This window comes from Chrysemys picta, chromosome 22 (genome assembly GCF_011386835.1).
Source record: "Chrysemys picta bellii isolate R12L10 chromosome 22, ASM1138683v2, whole genome shotgun sequence".
In the NCBI taxonomy this organism is placed as follows: Eukaryota; Metazoa; Chordata; order Testudines; family Emydidae; genus Chrysemys; species Chrysemys picta.
The window spans coordinates 5,335,347-5,355,228 of NC_088812.1; the positions used below are offsets into that span (position 1 = coordinate 5,335,347).

General features: G+C 47.2%; 1 protein-coding gene and 1 long non-coding RNA gene across 3 annotated transcripts in view; one reads left to right on the top strand and one right to left on the bottom strand.

The window, feature by feature from the left end:
- The window catches only part of LOC101946298 (CD209 antigen-like protein C), a 47,620-nt gene extending 31,652 nt beyond the window's left edge, over positions 1 to 15,968 (bottom strand). Inside the window, exons 1-5 of one of the 2 annotated variants that reach the window (XM_065576133.1) lie at positions 15,829 to 15,968; positions 15,372 to 15,513; positions 12,464 to 12,767; positions 10,680 to 10,790; positions 9,584 to 9,673 (exon numbers count right to left, since the gene is read on the bottom strand). In XM_065576133.1, the coding sequence (XP_065432205.1) occupies positions 9,584 to 9,673; positions 10,680 to 10,790; positions 12,464 to 12,560 (298 nt within the window). In that variant the 5' untranslated portion in view covers positions 12,561 to 12,767; positions 15,372 to 15,513; positions 15,829 to 15,968. The remainder of the gene's footprint in view (positions 1 to 9,583; positions 9,674 to 10,679; positions 10,791 to 12,463; positions 12,768 to 15,371; positions 15,514 to 15,828) is intronic. The other variant, XM_065576129.1, reaches the window with a different exon arrangement.
- LOC135977090 (uncharacterized) overlaps positions 3,698 to 19,882 on the top strand; it is a 31,272-nt gene continuing 15,087 nt past the window's right edge. The window contains exons 1-2 of the long non-coding RNA XR_010594444.1: positions 3,698 to 3,832; positions 15,865 to 16,009. This is a non-coding gene — a long non-coding RNA (uncharacterized LOC135977090). The remainder of the gene's footprint in view (positions 3,833 to 15,864; positions 16,010 to 19,882) is intronic.

The following is a 19,882-nucleotide window of genomic DNA, read 5'->3' on the forward strand; positions in this document are numbered from 1 at the left end:
TAGTGGTAAAAACTGGGGGCGGTTTTTCCTGTATCAGACAGGAGACCCCACTTTGGAGCGTGCACTTTTCTGCCCAACCAGTATGATGTTGTACACCTGCTACACTCAAGATCAAGCCAGTGGGAGTGGGACGCTCTCAAAAAAGGCATCTCCCACGCAGTGTGTTCTTGAACATACCATGCGGACGAAGTCAAGCTGGCAGGGGAAGGTAATGAAGGCAGTAGTGCGCATATGCCATTCCGAGAAGTGCAGGGAAGTCTGGTATTCCAAGAACGTGTTAGTAGACGCCGTAGCTTGGCCCAACCTGTAAGAAAATGAAGCTTCGTTGCACAGAGTTCTCCAACTGTCCAAGGAAGACAGATGATCATTGCTGGAGATTCAATACTCCAAAGAATTGAAAGAACATTCTGCAAGGGATAAGAGGCTAAAAGGACAGTGCACTGCCCGCCAAGAGCCAAGACACAAGGTATCACTCTACGATTGGATAGGCTTTGGAAGTCGACAGGCAACCATTGGTGATGGTTCATATTGGCATTAATGTCACTGCACCACGGGATATCTCACAGACAGTAGATGACTTCTGGGCACTTGGAAGAGTGCTGATGAAGAAGAATGTCCAAGCCATGTTCGAAAAAATTCTTCCTGTCCCACAAGTAAAGGAAGACAGAATGCAGAAGATTATGGACGTGAACTGGTGGCTAAGGATGTGATGGAGGGCTGTGGTGTTGTAGAACAGTGGTCCACCTTTTGTGAGGAGAAGGGGTTTTTTAGTGTGGATAGCCTCCACCTCACTAGATGGGGGACCACTCTTCTCGGGGCTGTCTAGAGTTGGTTTGAGATGGGGTATATTGGGCCTACTGGGGGCCCCGTAGCCCTCCTGCAACCTACTGCCATCCAGTCCGAAGAAACAGAGGGCTTAGAGGAGAAGAGCAGAGAAGATGAGTCCTCCAAGCTTGCCTAGATAGGAGTCTCTGGAGCAGACTTTTTGGAAACCACAGAGACCTGCTCCTCCAAGGGCTAGAAAGGTGAGCAACAGCCAGTCAGGTACCAGCTGGCCCAGATAAAAGGAGTTTCTACCCTTAGTAGTTCAGGTCCAGGCTGAGAGCAGAGGAGTGCAGAAGAGGGCTCCTCTCTGGCCAACGGAGCCAGACAATCAAACAGAGTTTATGGTTAGCTAACCTTACATAATTGGGAATGCAGAGAGAGTAGAACCTGGGACGCTGGCCCTGAGACAAGGCCAGAGTTAATAGGGCCCAGTAGGAAGAGATCCAGGGAGAATAGCAGTGAAGAACTGAAGTGAGCAGTGTGTGGCTGCTGTACATAGGGTCCCTGCATTGGAACCCGGAGAAGTGGGCGGGCCCAGGTTTCCCTACCGGCCACAGATAAAGTGGCAGAAAGGCCAAGAATGGGATTGGGGTTATTTGGGAGCCGAAACAAAGGGCTGAATTTAAAAGGCCCAGAGCTTGGCTGAAGACCCTAGCAAGGGCAAAGAGACTGGTTATTTGTTGGACTCTTTAATACCACTGAATGTCAGCCAAGGTCGGTCAGCACCCTGCAGGGGGCACAAGAGCAAGAAAAAGGACAGTGGTACCACACCCCACTGCTCAGAGGCGCTCAAGAGGTTAGTGTCCCTTTAAAGGGCTAAACCAATAGCAAAAAGGGAGGGTAAAAAAAGGGAAGATATGAGCATAGCATAAAATCAAGAGGCTGAGAACAAAATTAATCATGGAACCAAAGGCCATGAAGAAAAGGAATTCTTGAATTGCCCTATATCAATGCTAGGAGCGTAGGTTACAAACAAGGAATTGGAATGGCTCGTTTATTAGCATAAATTGGATCTAGTTGGTATTACTGAAACCTGGTGGGATGATTCCCATGATTGGAATGTTCAAAGCAATGGTTCTAAGCTCTTTAGGAAGGATCAAGGGGGCACGAGCAGTAGGGGAGTTGCATTCTATGGCAAACATTCCATTACCTGTTTCCAAGTCACTGATAACTTGAAAGAAAATGATCTTGAATGCTTGTGGATCCATGTCCTAACAGATAAAGCACAAGCTGGGGTATTAGTTGGTGTTTGCTACCGACCATCTGATTACAGGAGGGAACAGGGTGCCCGTCTACTCATGCACCTCTCTGCAATGAGTAGGGAAAAACGCTGCGTGATCACGGGGGAATTCAGTTTGAGTGACACATGCCAGAAATCTCATGCTGCCCCTGCAGCTGGTGCTGCTGGCTCCGCCCCCTCCCAGCCGCAGCCTGCCACCCTCCTGCCCCCCAGTAGCAGTCCCGGGGGCGGCCAAAGCAGCCGTTGCTCAGCAGCCCCCTGCCAACGGTGCAGATGGCCCTGGCATCCCACCCGAGGAGCAGCGGCTCCCGGGGTGCCCCCCTCCCCTACTCCCCCCTCAAAATTCAATCAGGGGTATAAGATAAAGAACCAAACTCTGCACTTCTAGACACAAGCAACTCCACTGCCTTCAATGGGAGCCGAGTGCATGTGTCTAATGACAGAAGAGCCCCCTAAAGATGCAAATAGGTGACTTGGGAGCACTTGTAGGACCAGATAGAGGCCTCAGCTGAGATCACAGCCCCATTGTGCCGGGTGCGGCGCTGACACGCAATGCGACAGTCCCTGCCCCACACAGCTCACAGGCTCAATAGACAAGAGAGACACAGGAAGGGTTATTATCTCCATTTTAAAGAGAAGGAAACTGAGGCCCAGACAGGTGAAGGAGTCAGTGGCAGAGCTGGAACTGAACCCAGGGGCCAGCCCTGTGCCTTACACATCAGATCATCCTTCCTCTCAGCGCAGACACCCGGGGGCAGAGTGAGGAGCAATGGGATGAAATTAAGAAAAGGACGTTTGAGGGCGAATGGCCCCGATTCTGATCTCACTCACATCGATGTGAGTTCGGGGTGAGTCCCCTGAAGCCAGTACAACCTCTGCATTTACAGCAGCGCACCTGAGATCAGACTCTGGCCCAGTGTCAGGAAGAACAGCCTGGCAATGAGATCTACCAGGCCGGGGAATTGCAACCTCTTGGGGGAAGGGCGGGAGCCACAGTTAATGCTAGAGCCCTGAGGGGAACAACCCCGCCCTGGGCCCCAGTATGGGAGGGAAATGGATTAGACGGTCCAATGCCAGTCACCTTCTCCACCTCTGCTTTCCATGATCCTGTCCCACAGTTCCACTCGCTGCAATAGCCGCCCAGCGTGTAGAGCAGTGATACTCGGACCTCAGTGGCTCAGGAGCCAAATTAGCCATCACCGTTACGCAAAAAAACCACAGTAGGTGAATTCATTGTTTCATTTACTATAGTACTATTCATATTGAAACAGTGTGATGGGAAATATTTAGTTTCAGATCCATACATATTATTCGCACAGCAAGTAAGTTAGTAGCTTAGTGCAAGTTGATAACTGAAAGGGTTAATAACATAGTAAAAGCATCCAGATTGGTTAATAACTTAGAGCTGCTAATAATTAAATCACAGTGTTTTAATAGCATGTGCTGCAAAGAGCTGCAGGGGAGACATTAAAGAGTCTCTTGCAGCTCACGAGCGGCAGTTTGAGAATCACTGACTTAGAGAGACGATAGCTCCGGAGCAGTCCCACGTGGGGCAGGCTGTGTGACACCTCCCCTCCCTGCTGTGGATTCAGGGACTCAGCTAGCACCGCAGTTCGCAGATCCAGTGCTTAGTCCTGGAGCAGGTGGCATCGTTCCACTTCCTGTCGAAGCGCAGATGGACACAGTCTTCCCCTTGCTCCCCACCATAATTAGGTTCTCCGGCCGCCCAGAAACTGAGAAGGAAACCGAAGCCCCTTGGAATTAGAGGTGGGTATGGACGTTCTAAAAGGGAGGTGGGGAACCAATAACTTTGGATGGAAGGACCCTGGTGGATGCCAGCTGCTTCACACAGCTCTAGCTGCCTTTCAATGTCACCATCCAAACAGCAGGGGTTGGCAGGCCAGGTGGTGCAGTAGGTGGGTAAGAGGAAGATGGGTGGATGGAAGAAGGCAGAGGATGGGTGGCTGCTCATCACAGCACAGAGGGCAGTCAGGGCACAAAGAGACCTATGCTTGACTGTGCCTGCACTGCAGAAACATGGTTTGAATGGCTGTGCTCCTAGAGCAACTCCCACTGGTGGGTGCTGTGTATCCCAGCACCCCAGCAAATGCTCCACTTGCTCCTGGCTTCCACAGGCTGCCCCTGCTGGCAATCATCTCCCATCCCATCCCCAGTGCGGCTGTGGGTCTTAGTAACAGAACAGAGTCCACATGTGTACAGTGTCTCTGGTTTGAAAACCTCCTCCATGCAGGTGGTGTGAAATGAGCCAGCTCCTAGGAGACAGGTCTCCACGTCACTGCCGCCAACGAACACTGACTGGTCTGATAGTTTTAGCAGAGAGAGTCCAGGTGGGCATGGACTGATCTCCTACTCACTCCTTGAGGGGGTGCCTGCAGGTCAGGGCCATGGCAGGTTGGTGCTAGCCACTGAATAGGGGGAAGCTGGCTCAGCCACTGCTCAAGCCAGAGCTGTTCTCAGCTTGGATGACATCAGTTTCCAGTGCATTGTACGGGTGAGGAAACTGAGGCACAGAGCAGGGAGAGACGTGCCTCACAGTCGGCCAGCAGAGCACACTCATGGGGCTGGGACTAGAACCCAGGAGTGTTGCCTCCTTCTCCATGGCCCTGTCCCCTGGGCCATGTTGCTGTTCTCCCCAGCCCCGTTCCTTAGCAGGACATTCAGAATGCCCCATGGTCAAGCAGCTTTCTGCTCCCCAGGAACATCCCAGGTCCTGTCCCTGCTCTGTGCTGACCCTGGATAACATTAGCATGGAGGCAGTAGCAGACTCATAACCTTCTTTACATGCTTTAGCCAATAAAGGGGACCAGAGACCCCTCTAGTATTAATTGCATTGGTATGAATGTTCCATCTGGCTCTTTAGCAGGACAGCAGATAAAGCAGAAACAGCTGATTGTAAGGGACAGTTCTCTCTCCAAAGAGGCCAAACAAACAGCAACTTGCCTGAAAGACAGGAGGCTTCCGTCCACCCAGTGCCACTCCCCTTTCTTCACTGTGTCGCTGAGGCCCAGCCAGTACTCGTGGGACTCAATGGTTTGGTTTGACAAAAACGTCTATGTGGGAAAACAGGTGAAGGAGATAATCATGATCCCAAGCAGAAGGTGAGGGGGGAGGTGAGGGGGTTTCATGGGACCCGTGTTTGTGGCCAGCAGAGTCTGTCGCTGTAGATTCTCACCCCTCCCTCTGTTTTCCCAGCCCTTTACATTAGGGCTGCCACCCTACATTCCCATGATGCACCAGGCACTCCCATGATGCATCACTTCCTCTCTTCAAGAGGAATGGCCATTGGGAGATGTAGTCTGACCTCTAAAGAATGGGGGCCTGAGGCATCCAAACTACAGCTCCCATGAGGCACTGCAGCAGCATTTCCAAACTGAAATGTTTCGATTTTCAGTCAAAAAATTGCAATGTAGAAATGTTTGCCCCAAAAATGAAATGAAATTTTCCACAGGAAAAGAAAAGATCATTTTCTGATCAGCTGTACTTCAAATGCTTCATCTCTGCCCTTAGCCCTGAAAATTTCCCCTTTAGATTGGGAGGTGAATGCTGGCCTGCATTTTGTGACGTATGTACAGCACCTAGCACAACAAGGCCCCGATTGGTACTTCTAGGTGCTACCACAACACAGATAAGTGATAATAATAAGGCTGAATATTATGCTGCTGTTGCCTGAGGACTGCAGATCATTTTCAATCCTTCTACAGCTGCTGAGGGTCTGCCTCTGGAGACTGTGAAATCCATGGCCATAGGTCTCCTCCATGCAGGGGGACCAAGGAATCATCTTACAGTCCCTGTTAAGTCCCATTCTGCACCCTGGTTACTGGAGGAGCCTTAAATCCAGAACTGAAGACGGGATAGCGAAATACACACGCTATGAGCTGTGCTGCTCGTGAGTCAGATTCACACCATTATCTTGCCCACCTCTGCACTACATGGGCACCCTCCCAGCACCAACTAGTCTCCCAAAGTCCTGTTCCCAGCAGGCACCGGGCTCAATTTAAAACTTAAGGTGGATTCTCCCTCAGGGCAGGATTCCTTCTCCAATGTCTTGATGAGGAATCTGGAATAGGGTCTTCAACAGGATATCAAAAGGCCTTTCCTAGTGTAGTAGTGAACTGCTGTGAAAAGCATTTTACCTCTGGGTCAGCAGCTGAAATCCTGCCCAGGTCAGAAACAATCAAATTTATTTTTAGGTCCCCATGAAACTCTGTGATTTGGATTCACACGGGATTAGAACTGCCCTCAACACACACATGAATTTTGATTCACATCAAACCATCCACATTTGACACAGAGATTTCTGTTCACAAAGCTCACACAACATTTTTCAAATGACTGTAAGTATCCAAGTCCCCTCAATGTCCCTTGAACAGAAAGTTACACCCAAAGATATTGCTAAATTCCTGGAGAACTTGGGCCAGACTGTGATCTCAGTTATGCCGGGGTAAATCTAGAGAAACTCCAGATTCACCCTGGTGGAACAGCACAGAATCTGGCCCCTTAAGCTTAATTCCTCCATTCTGCATGATACACAATAGGAATCTGAGTGGCTGGCTTACCTGTTCCTCTTCGGTGTTAACGATAACCAGGTGAGACCCTTGATCGGTACAGAACTGCTTAGCATCCTGCCAGGATTTAGTCGATGTTGAAAAGAAGTAGCAACTTTTCTGAAACTGCTGCCAGCAAGGTGGACATTTTATGGAGGTGAATTCTGTGAGAAGTCAAAATTATTGGACAAGCCTGGATTAGAGAGTGAAAATGCAGTCCAAGTGCTCACAAGCAGTTAAAGAAATTCTAGCATTTATTCAGTATTGGGACTTATTAATAAATTTCACAAAGAAATTTCCCCGCACCCTCCTGAAAAGTTTGCCAAATACTTTGTTGCAAATATTCATACATTTGTATTCATCCTCTGTGGAGTGGTTTTATAAGTTACATGGCAGTGTCACCCCTCTGACATTGGTAGCAGATGGCAGGGCCTGGTAGGTTGCTTTCCCATTGAAAAATAAATCAGTGAGTTAATATTTTCCTAGTATAACTTGTTGATTTTCGCTCTGTGCACTAGTCCTGAAAACGGGGTGCCCATAAACTAAAAGCAGGCCAGTCTGTGATCTCAGCCCAGACACTGATGCCCAGTTTCCTGGGCACAACTGTGCCCCAAGAACTGACTCTAGTTAGAGTGTGTCAGGCAGGGAGCAAACTCCCTTGCTAGTTGCAACAGCTCCCCTCCAAAAATATCACAGCCTGCAAATAACGACGTAGCATGTCTTCAAAGACTGAATACCGCTGACATGCTTGGAAAGAGAACTTGCAAGCTGATGTACAACAGCACCATCTGGTGGCTTCTGCTATACAGTATTGTATCCATCTCATGTTAGGCTTCATTATATATTTAGCCAACTAGGGCCAAGATTATCAGCTGTGTCTGTTTCCATTGGGTGGAAGGCAGGTATCAGGGAATGGCCTATGGGTCCCCGAATCTCTCGCTGGCTCTACACCAACTCTGGTGCCCAAGGCATAGAACCAATGAGAGAATCGGGGCCAGACAGGAGAGTGGCAAAGGAGACATCTGTGCCGGCGCTACAGCCAGCTGGAGAGATGTGGTCAGTTTCAGTACAGGGGGAGCTACACAGGCTATAGGACTATTGGGAATAGGACAGACAAATGTGTTGTTCCCTGTTGCCTTTCATTGACTCTGAGCATTTGAAGTTAATGCTGTCACAGGGGTCACAGCCCTGCCCGGTGCCTCTTTACCTGTGAGGTTCCGTAACTCCTCCTGCACCCTGCTCAAGACCTCCTGGAGTCTGTCATGGTTCCTTTTCACCTCATCCAGCTCCTTCGACTTTATCTCTGTCAGGGCAGGCAGGGGGTAGAAAAATGCCACTGGAATCAACAGGTTGATATTTCTAGGCTGTCTCAGACCTTCCTTCACAGCAGCTGGAAATTTCTATGTGTCCATTCATCCGCAAACACACTCTCCGTCTGCATTTACAGCCTTCGACCTATCTATGCTCTGATACTGGAGTCCACCATTATATTATCTAAGCACCTCATTGATTTTCCTTCAAGCCAACTGTTGTATTCAGTGAGGGAATTTTTACCTCAGTAGGCTCACAATGACGTAGCCCACACTCCACTTCTGCATCACAGGGCTTTTCTACGTAGATCTAAATCCATAGTCACAGCACTGACACCAGCAGAACCGAGATCAGACTCCAGCTCATGTTTGCACTGGATGGGCCTGATACCAGAAAGGTTTCACTTATCGCTATTATTATTTATATCAGAGTGCCACCTACAAGACCCACCAGAGCTTAGGGCCCCTTTGTGCAAGGTGCTGTACAAACGCAGATTGGGTACCCTTGCTCTGGCACTGCATAGACACAGAGTGAGAGACGGTTACAATACAAATAGACAAGCAATGTTACCCAATTCACAGATAGTGAAACTGAGGCACAGAGAAATGAAGTGACTCGTTAAAGGTCACACATGGAGTCAGTGGCAAAACTGGGCACTGAAGTCAGATCTTGTGAGTTCCAGCCCATGCCTTAGCCCCAACAGCAGCCAACCTCTACTCAGCTGGGGCTCAGACCCTGTTTTGGAGTAGCAGGATTTGAGTACTAACCCACTGTTACTGTGAAGTTCTGAGTGCCCAGGACATGCTGCACAAAGACAACCATGCAGTCCAGATGGGTCCAGGCTCATTAGAGTCCCAGGGGCAAATTAGCAAATTAACACCAGTCTTTATTAAGAGAGATCCAGTCAATGACCCACTCAGGGGAACTGTGGTGGAAAAAACAGGTCAGACCCAGGACTGCATTAAGACATTCCAGGGGCATTAGGCACACCTCAGCATGAGGGCTCCTATTGGCCCTGCTACCAACCTTAGGTAGGTTGTCAGAGGCCATTAGCTGGGTGTTTGGGGACACACCACCACACTCTTCTGGGAGGGCTGCCCCCCCCCCCGCCCCCCCCCCGCCCATATTCCTGCTTCGTTTCTTCAGATGGTCAAGGGAATTTCCTGGAGAGGATGGGTCTCAGTTCCTATTCATCCAAGCAGGAATTGTCTTTATGGGGGCCACAGGCATGTGCCTACTCCCTGTACAGACAAATTCTACTCATGCCCATGGCTTCCCCAGCAGGATAAAACTCTCAGCCAATGAGACACTGATAGAAACGTGACCTCATCACAACAAAATTTCATTGGATAATCAGTGATCCTAGGAGCAGGACAATGTTATCCAACAACTTTTAAGAGCTGCTTCCACCTCCTATGTTTCTCCCACACCCCACAATAATCTGGAGTCCTGTCTGAGCTGGGGTCAGATCCCCAGCTGATGTACGTCTGATCAGCTCCACTGAAGTCCAAGGAGCTACATCAACTTCACCAGCCCTGCACCTGACTCCATGGGCCCCACTCTCTCCTCCCTTGAGGTGTAAGGACCAGAAAAGATTCTTGAAGACCGACAAGGACTAGAAACATTTCCTTTATCCTCTCACCTAGATAGTCCTGGTGAAGTGACAGATTTCTCTGGGCATCTCTTCTTATAGTATCTCGATCCAGCTGGGCTTCAGCAAGACCCTGGGAAACTGTAGACATGAGACTTTTGATGGCAGAGTAAAATTTATCAGCAGGGGAAACCCATAACTTTGGGGACATCCCTGCTGCTGTAAAACATGATTTCCTCCCTGTTATTACACTAGACTTCTTATGTCCATTCCCTCATGCTAGCTGTGATCCTCCGCTACAGGTGCACTGTGCTCAACACCGGGATTCATTATTTTGGACATCAGCTGTGTCCTTGGTACAATGTAGAGCTGCGTTGGGGCTGCTCTATGTTACACTGAGCTGCCAGTGGCCCCAAGATATGCGGTGCAGGTGCTATTACTACACCCGGGCGTGGAATGTGGCTGGACAGCTCAAAGGGGCAGAGCAAAGCTGAGAGTGAAAAGGTTCAGCCTTCCCAGAGCAATGCAGGGCTCTGACTGCTGTGCGGAGCAGAAAGCCGCCTGCTGCCACAAGGAGCCTGTCTCGGTTTGTGTGTGGTTAGCTGGTTGCAAAGTTAAATAGGAAAGGAATGTATTTGTCGGGCCCAAGCTCTCCTTGTGTTAATGTGGAAGAGGTAATTGTGGCAGCGCATTGTGCTTTGCCCCCATTGCATTGTTCTCACTCCCAGACATTTCTTCTCCACTAGCGGGATCCGCAGCCAGCCCTTTGCACTGGCCCGAGAACACCCTTGAAAAAACATTTTTGTATGAATATTTCACAACCTTCAAAATGTCACCACAAACATGGCCTAGTTAATGATTGTGGTTCATATTTCTCTGAGGTTTACGAGCACAAGTCCCCTGGAAAGCTAGCAGGCCACATGCTAAAGACAAATTCCTCCCCTTTGAAAATCCGGTCACCTTAACTCACAGGTGAGTGAACGTTACCTAGCAATGGCAACTGCTCCATAATTAAGGTCACAGCTGAGCCTCCAGTCTCAGCCCAATTTTGTGCCCCACTGCTAAAATCCACCCCAAACTAGTCAGAGCAGCCTCACTCTTGGCAGGTGAGATCTGAGGCCGAGGTAGAAACGAACAGGAGACTTACATTTCCCAAGTTTCACCACGATGAGAGCTGTGGCCACTGCAATGCAAATCCCCAGCAGGAGATACAGGATCAGAATGGCCTTCCCTTGGGTGCAGTTGGAGTGACAAAGAGCTGTGGGGAGCAATGCTGGTTAGATATCTCAATGTGGGTGTAACAATGCTGACTCTGGTGGGACACAACTGAAAGTATCATTTCAGGACAAGTTGCTTAGAGCAGGGCAGTCATTGCCCCAGGCTGGTGGTTCTCCATCTCTAAGGCACACCAAACCTGCCAAACAGAGAGGACTTCGGTCTCACCCCACTGGCTACCATAGATCATACAATAATTCCCTTAGACACTCCAGTTTCCCAGTATCAGCACCAGTGCCATTCATTATGAGGACGAAATCAATACCCCAGCAAAAGAAAAAAGGTTCTCCCAATCCCAAAGGACCAAGCCCCAGACCTAGGTCAGTATACAGGTCAGATCTTAACCACAAATCATGCTGTTGCCAATTCTTTAGAATCTAGAATCTAAAGGTTTATTCATAAAAAGAAAAAAATATAGATGGGAGCTAGACTTGGTTAAATGAAATCAATTATATTAGGTAATGGCAACGTTATTGGTTCAGGCTTGTAGCAATGATGGATTAAACTGGAGGCTCAAATCAAATCCTTGGAGTACATCCACAGCTGGGATGGGTCATTCAGTCCTATGTTCGGAGCTTCAGTGAAACAAAGTTCCTCCAGAGGTAAGAAGCAGGATTGAAGAGAAAATGGAGGAGTTTCCAGGGCCTTTTATATCATCTGCCATGTGACTTGTTCTTAGTTTTTCTCAAATACAAGCTGCCCAGCCATGGCTTGAAAGCCTTAGAGTTCTGTCCCGAGGTATGTCCCTGCATGCCTTGCTGAGTTACAAGGTGTATCTGCCTTCTCTCAATGGGTCAGTTGTATGGCTGATGGTCCTTTATGGGCCATTAAGCAGGCTAGGCAATGCTGATGCCCCACTGTCTGGGGTGTCACCCAGAAGCATAGTCCAAGTTTGAAATACAGACAGTATAGAGCCAATACTTATAACGTCAAATAGAAAAACGATACGTGCATACAGATAGCATAATCATAACCAGCAAATCATAACCTTTTCAAGGACACCTTACTTAACCTCCTTTGTACAAGGTTTGGTGCCACTATATGACCTTGGTTGCAACAATGGTCTATACAGTCACAGTTCATGTCAATAACATCACAGCAGGATCAACCCCCACAACATTCCCTTTGGGGAGAGACTCCCAGCACTGAACATGGTTCCCCACAAGAGAAGTTGACTGGACAAAGGGAGGGGAGGGATTCACCACAGGGTAAATACCTTGAGGGTATTTCTCGGTCTTCCCTGTGTTCCATTTTCCATGTTGGGAATCCCTCTCCCTTTTGGCAATATGGGGAGGGCAGGGTGAGTGTGACCCCCAGATTGACAAGCCCCTGCCTTAAAGGGAATATGAGAATCCTCTCAGGCTGTCGCGGGAAGACATGGGCAGGCTCACAGGACCAGTTCCCTCCCTGAAATAGCAACACTGAAGACACTGGAGTGACCCAGGGATGAGTTTGCCCCATGATAAGAAAGGAGTTTATGTGGATGATGGGAATATCCAGATTTAAGCAATACACTGATTGGGAGAGAGAGAGAAACTATTCTGATTGTTGGCACTGGCCAACCTCAAATTAGCAAAGCCAGGAATGGGACCCAAGACTCCTGACTGCCAGGGCAGCTCCTTAATCACAAGACCACCCTTCCTCAGACCAGCTCACCTTTACCGGCTCTCCCAGGTGTGCTGCTCACTCCCTGCACTGCCAGTTCCATCTGCTTTGAGCTTTCCCATTTGTGGTAGGAGCTGTCTGGGTGCATGGCTGCTGATGTCTCTGTTCTACGCCTTGCTGTCGGTGCAGTTTATATCGATAGGAGCCTTCATCATGCCTTTCCAGAGAAATGGCCGCCTATGACCACACTTCCCATTCTCACAATTGCCAGGTCAGGAATCATGGCCCAACCATTTCCTCTCCAGGTCAGTGCAGAGTCATAGAGATGTTGGGATGTAGATCATTGAAGCCTGGTCTGAATACCGAAGCATGGAGTTAAGGTCAAGGACTCTTAGAACTCTTTTTGCAAAAACAATTTTACAATCCAAGAAAAATACAGAAAATCATCAGAAAAGGAAACAATTCCAGCTGGACTGAGATAAAATTGTGTAAGAATTTCGGGAAATGGCATTCCTTGGCTCATGGCCTTGGCTCATGGCAGCCCGCCCAAGGTTGTTTCTTTGGAATTGTGCGGTGAGAAGGCCTGATGGAAGGAACCTACACTGGCAATTGGGACCATTCTGAACATAAGAACATAAGAACGGCCATACTGGGTCAGACCAAAGGTCCATCCAGCCAGTATCCTGTCTACCGACAGTGGCCAATGCCAGGTGCCCCAGAGGGAGTGAACCTAACAGGTAATGATCAAGTGATCTCTCTCCTGCCATCCATCTCCACCCTCTGACAAACAGAGGCTAGGGACACCATTCCTTACCCGTCCTGGCTAATAGCCATTAATGGACTTAACCTCCATGAATTTATCCAGTTCTCTTTTAAACCCTGTTATAGTCCTAGCCTTCACAACCTCCTCAGGAAAGAAGTTCCACAAGTTGACTGTGCGCTGTGTGAAGAAGAACTTCCTTTTATTTGTTTTAAACCTGCTGTCCATTAATTTCATTTGGTGGCCCCTAGTTCTTATATTATGGGAACAAGTAAATAATTTTTCCTTATTCACTTTCTTCACATCACTCATGATTTTATATACCTCTATCATATCCCACCTTTAGTCTCCGCTTTTCCAAGCTGAAAAGTCCTAGCCTCTTTAATCTCTCCTCATATGGGACCCATTCCAAACTCCTAATCATTTAGTTGCCCTTCGCTGAACCTTTTCTAATGCCAGTATATCTTTTTTGAGATGAGGAGACCACATCTGTACTCAGTATTCAAGATGTGGGCGTACCATGGATTTATATAAGGGCAATAAGATATTCTCCATCCTAGTCTCTATCCCCTTATGACCTTTGGACTCTGGTATAGTATGTTTGGGGTGTGAATGTGGAGGGAGTAAGGTTTGTTTTGTTATCAATAAAGACCATTTAGAGTATTATATACCAACACTGTGTCCAGTATCTCCTTGCTCCCCATCCCGTAGGGAGACCTCTACTGCGGGTCTAACAAGTGGTGGAGAATGCGGAGGGAGGAGAGATATTAAGGAGTGCTGGATTTGGAGACGGGGTCTTACAGTGTTGAGGGAGTCCTTATTTAAGACTAATAAGGGTGACTCCTTATTTGTGAAATTGCTGAGGGGAAAACGTGTGGGAGATCCCCCATGGTGTCAGTGTAATAACGTTTAAAATACTTTTTTAAGAAGAGAAGAAAAGGGGTGGAAGAGGAACCCCAGTAGACGAAAGTTAAAGCCCCTTCTTTCTTAGAGAAGGAGATTATTGCATTTGGGACATGCCCTTGAATGCAAGGTGCAGTGGAACCGGATGTAACATTTGATACCTTAGAAAACATGTTTGAGAAAGATGTACAAACATACAAGCCGAATGCCAGTAAAAAGCAAACAGCCGTAGTATTGTTGTTTTGGCAAGCTGTAAAAGGCAATTTTATGTAAGGGGGAAATCTGTGCAGATTTACAAACATTACAAGTTTCAAAGTAGCAGCCGTGTTAGTCTGTATCCGCAAAAAGAACAGGAGTACGCTTTCGTGGGCTACAGCCCACTTCATCAGATACATTACAAGAGAATTTTAAAACTTGGCAGGAAAATTTGGAGCGGGAAGTGAGGCAGGCGCAGATAATGCAAACTCCGTTAGAACAAATAGGGAAAGAAAATAGGGAACTGGAGAAAAGAATGATGGATTGGAAAAAGATTAAAGCAGATAAAAATAAATTAGATCATCAAGTGATAGGAATGAAACAGTGAATTCGAGATTTCACCAATGGAAAGGAAGAGGAGATCACAAGCATTTCTCACAGTTGGTGCCAGAAAATTAGAGCAGGACAGAAAAAGCAAGTGAAAATACAGGAGCTACAAGTTGTGGATGTGTATCAAAAAGAAAGAGATGTGTATTTGTGTTTGGATTTAAATATTTGGTATGGAGAGGATCTGCGAGGGGGTTAAGAGAAAAGGGAATTTGACCAACCTCAAGAGGGCTTTATATTAAGTTAAGGGAAGAAATAAGAAACTGGCCTGGAGAACCTAAGCCAGAAAAGTGTGTAGCAGTGATAGAATGGAGGTCAACCATTAAGGAGTTAGTGGGGGAGATACAGTAAGAGCAGACACAAATAATTCCTGTAAATTCATCACATTTATAGTTGATGGTAAAGTCATTAGGCCCATTGAATATGAAAAATTTAGCTCCATGGCTAGTACAGTGGGCAAAGTTAGGAGGAAGAGAGAATTTAAATATGAGTGAATCTTATAGGTTAATCAGGGCAGCTACCACTGGGAGATTAGACAGTCAGTAGATCGAGTGAAAATGTTTTGGACAGGCAGCCAGAAGCACACCAACTGATAGCACGATTTATTATGCTGTTAGGGAAAGATAAAGGTCAAAGACCCATGAATGTTTTATCCTATGCAGATTACATGAAGCCTGGAGATTCAGCCACGGATTACTTATTAAGGAGACTAACATTGAGATTCTTGACTGGAGAAATACAACTGGTAACTAATCCCAGGGTGGAGGTCGCCAGACATGTCACGGCTGATTCTTTGATGGCAGTTGATTTGACTCAGAGGGAATTTTGGCAGATAACAGGAACGTGCTGACCCATCCTAAAAACAGGGTTAAAAGAATAATATGATGGATCGAGTTGTTTTGCTCATACCAACATGTACAAGGTAATAGGCGGCACCTGGACACATAGAGGGGTTGTACTTCAATACGTCAGGAGTGATGTGTAATTTGTTTGTACCTGTGTATAAAAGTACCCCTGAAGAGTTGTCTTTGTCTGGGGCAGTGGACAATCCCGCCACTGTCTGAGATGGTCCATTGTCAGGGGGCACATATTCGTAGTACATCCTGTAGGGTCTGTGGGAAACTATTACTATCCTTCATTTGACAATAAACCTGGTCGGGTGCCTTCATACCTTATTGGAGTCTGTGGTTATTGGGGTTTCTTTCAGGGTCTGCTATGTCAGCGATCTGCGCAGAGACGTGGAAGCACGCAGTGGGAACACATGCACGCAGCCAACTGTTATTAACATTGAACAGGACAGAGCACCACACTGGTGACATCTGACGACATTGGTGACCCCGACTGCTGATCTGGTGAGTAAGCGAGCTGTCAGCTGGAGGAATCGTGATCTAACATGACAGAAAACAACTTGTTTTGAAGGCACTGCCTTCTGGGGTGATAGAATGGATGAATGCTTGGTGTGAGAATGGAGGCAGAGACGTACCTTGGAATGAATGGAGGTCCTGCTTCCGTTGTACAAGGCGCTGGTGAGACCTCATTTGGAGTACTGTGTGCAGTTCTGGTCTCCCATGTTTAAAAAAGATGAACTCAAACTGGAACGGGTGCAGAGAAGGGCCACTAGGATGATCAGAGGAATGGAAAACCTGTCGTATGAAAGGAGACTAGAGGAGCTTGGGTTGTTTAGTCTGACAAAGCGAAGGCTGAGGGGGGATATGATTGCTATCTTTAAATATATTAGAGGGATTAATACAAGGGAGGGAGATGAATTATTCCAGCTTAGTACTAACGTGGATACGAGAACGAATGGATATAAACTGGCCGTGGGGAAGTTCAGGCTTGAAATTAGATGAAGGTTTCTGACCGTTAGAGGGGTGAAATATTGGAACGGCCTTCCGAGGGAAACGGTGGGGGCGAGGGACTTGTCTGGCTTTAAGATTAAGTTAGATAAGTTTATGGAGGGAATGGTTTAATGGTAAAACATAGTTGTCAAGGAAAACCAAGCAATGGTAGGTAAATAGCATAATGGCTAAAAGAGGTCAGGATGGAGACTCTTGCCTATATGCTCGGGGTCTTACTGATCGCCATATTTGGGGTCGGGAAGGAATTTTCCTCCAGGGCAGATTGGCTGAGCCTCTGGAGGTTTTTCGCCTTCCTCCGCAGCATGGGGCAGGGATCTCTAACAGGAGGGTCTCTGCCGATTGAGGTCACTAATAACAGGATTGGGGACTTCAGCAGCAGAGTCCAGGGAAGGGGCGGGGACGGTTTTATGGCCTGCAGCGTGCAGGGGGTCAGACCAGATGATCATAATGGTCCCTTCTGACCTTAAAGTCTATGAATCTATGAATCTATGAATCTATGAAAAAGTGGAGACTGCGGTTAAACAGCAGGAAGGAACTCCTGTCAATGAGCTGCGAACACAGTTAGGACAGTGGAAAACAGAGTCCTGGATACTCTCCCAGTGGCCAGGGTTGGAGAGATCGTGGAATGAACAGAGGTAGAGGAGTAAATAAAGAGAGTGAATGGGTGTCTCCTGGAGCTCTGAAACAGGAGAACGTAGACCTTAAAGGAGAGAATGAGACGCTGTGGGCGCAGCTACAGGCATGTATGATTGGCAAGGAGTCTCAAAAGGAGGAAGAAAAGGCAGTGAGGAAGGTGGCTAAAGTGACTGTTTTGGTGTCTGGATTGAATGATCCGATTGCTAGTAATTCAGTAGCATAGGACAGCCTTCCCCGCAACTCGGAATGCATTTTCCAGCAACCCATGACAATAGATGTCTGGGGATGCCCCCACTTAAATATCCGAGTCAGGGACGGGCTTTTCTATTGGACATAGGGGCTGGAATTCCTATAATAAAAGATGTATTTAATGTATATCCAGTTGTGGAATCCATACAACTACAGGGCATATCAGGAACTAAGCAAACATACCATTTTGGTGTACATACCATTCAGGAGAAGTGTGCTATTGCAGGGAGAGAAAATCTAATTGGGGCAGAAACTATCAAATGATTGGGAATAATCCTGGATGTCCCAAATACGTGTATCAGACAACTCTCACTGTAATGGGAGAAACAAATGACGTTAATCTGATCCTCACGGGGCTTTCCACTCAGATGGTAAAAGCGATAAAGCCTAAACAGGCACCTCCTGTGCTGGAAGGCTGGGAAAGCTGATGGGCTGAGATTCAAACCGTCTGGGCAGTGGACTCCCTAGATATGGGAAAAATACAAAGCTCTGTTACAATAGAAGGAGACACACCCCCATACATAAAACACTACCCAATACCTCAGGGAGCAAAAGAATCTTTAAGGCGAGTTATAGAAGAATTGGAAATACGAGAATTAATTCCAAGGTGTTCAGTGCCTAACGTGGCACCAATCTTGCCAGTTAAAAATCCTGCTGGAACATGGAGATTAACAATTGACTGTCGGGGGTTGAACAGAACTGCCAAACGGGGAGCACCAGTAGTGGCTGCTTACCCAGACCTGTTGGAGGTAGTAACCCCTGACATGAAGTGGTTCTCAGTAGTTGACGTGGGAAACGGCTTTTGGAGTTTACTTTTAAACCCAGAGTCTCAATACAGAACATCCTTTGTATTCCAAGGTATGCAATACTGCTGGGGTGTTTTGCCTATGGGGTACTGTGAAACACCCACAATATTTCATACTGTAGTGAGAAATACGCTAGAGAAGGAGGGACTGTTACAAACGGGAAGGATAGTCCAGTATGTAGATGACATTTTAATAGTCAGTGAAACAGAACAGGAACATGAAGCGTTAATGTGGCAGTTATTGACTTGCTGCCAAGCGTACGGCTTGAAACGTAACCCCTCTAAATCCCTGATTAAACAGAAAGAAAAGTCCAATATCTTGGAATTTGACTCAGTACAGGGGGAAGGTCTGTGGATAAGGACAGGGTGAAGTGTATTGTTAACCTCCCTATGCCGGTACTAAATCTTTGCAATCTTTTTGGGGGCTCTCTAACTTCTGCAGAAAATTTATGGTTGGGTATGCAGAGCAGACAGGTCCCCTGTATGAGGTACTGAAAAGACCACAGTGGACCTGGACAGAAGAGGCAACTAATGCATGGGAAAGCCTGAAAAAGGGTTAATGGAGGCACCTACTTTGGCCGCCGTTAACGACGAATTCCCCTTTGTATTGTACCCTAGTGTGAAGAATGTCTGTATTGTTAGTGCACTTACACAGGATACTGGTGCTGGGGAGAGACCCATTGCTTATTATAGCAGAGCATTGACAGGTCCAGAAAGCAAACTGGGAATTTGTGAACAAACTGCTCTCGCTGCTGACTGGACACTACAAAAAGCTCAGGCAATTATCGGCGCAAGCAAGGTGATTGTAAATAGTCAAACTGGGGAAATTACTCAGTCAGGAAAATCTATCTAAAGGACATATGAGAGTAGGTAAGGCCATTCATAGGGTCTTTGCTCTCACGTCCGAGAATGTTCAATTAGTCCCATTGAAAGAATCTGAAATATCTGTATGGGGATTGACTATAAGCGGTCCAGAACATGTTTATGAACCCCAACGGGAATCCAAAGCACACCCTGTCTTTAAAACAACCCCAGTTGAACAGGTGATTGGAAGAACCATTTGGTTTGTGGACAGTAGCTCATTTTACACCAAAGGAAGATGCCTCACTGGCTTTGCAGGGATTTGCTTCACTGGAAACCTGCAAAGAGTTAACTTCTTCCAGTACAAATTGATCAAAGGAGGAACACCATCTGCAGAAGTGTCAGCAGTCTTGGAAGTTTTAGCTAGAATGAAGAACAAGCAAACAGAGCTAATAATAGGAACTGATTCAGATTATGTTTACAAGGAAACCACCACCTACCTATCATGGTGGAATAGTGTAGGTTTTACGGGAACTGACCGATCTGACATTAAAAACAAGACCTTATGGCAGCAAATAGAGAAATTGGCAGGGCAGTATCAGAGGATCCAGATGGTTAAAATAAAAGCCCATTGTTAGAGGGCTTATTCCTTCACTCTCACTTCTCTGGTCCTCCTCGTGTGAACAGAGAGCAGCAATACCCAAAGTCCGAAGGTGCAAACAATTCAATGTTTATTGGGGTGAACTTCCATCAAGCAATGATTCCAATTTCCTTCCTCAGTGTCCCCCTTCCCAGCTCTGACACCACAGAGCCTTGCCTGTGTCCCTGTTCCCAAACCCCCCCTTAGGAAAACATTATTCTAATTCCCCCCTTAT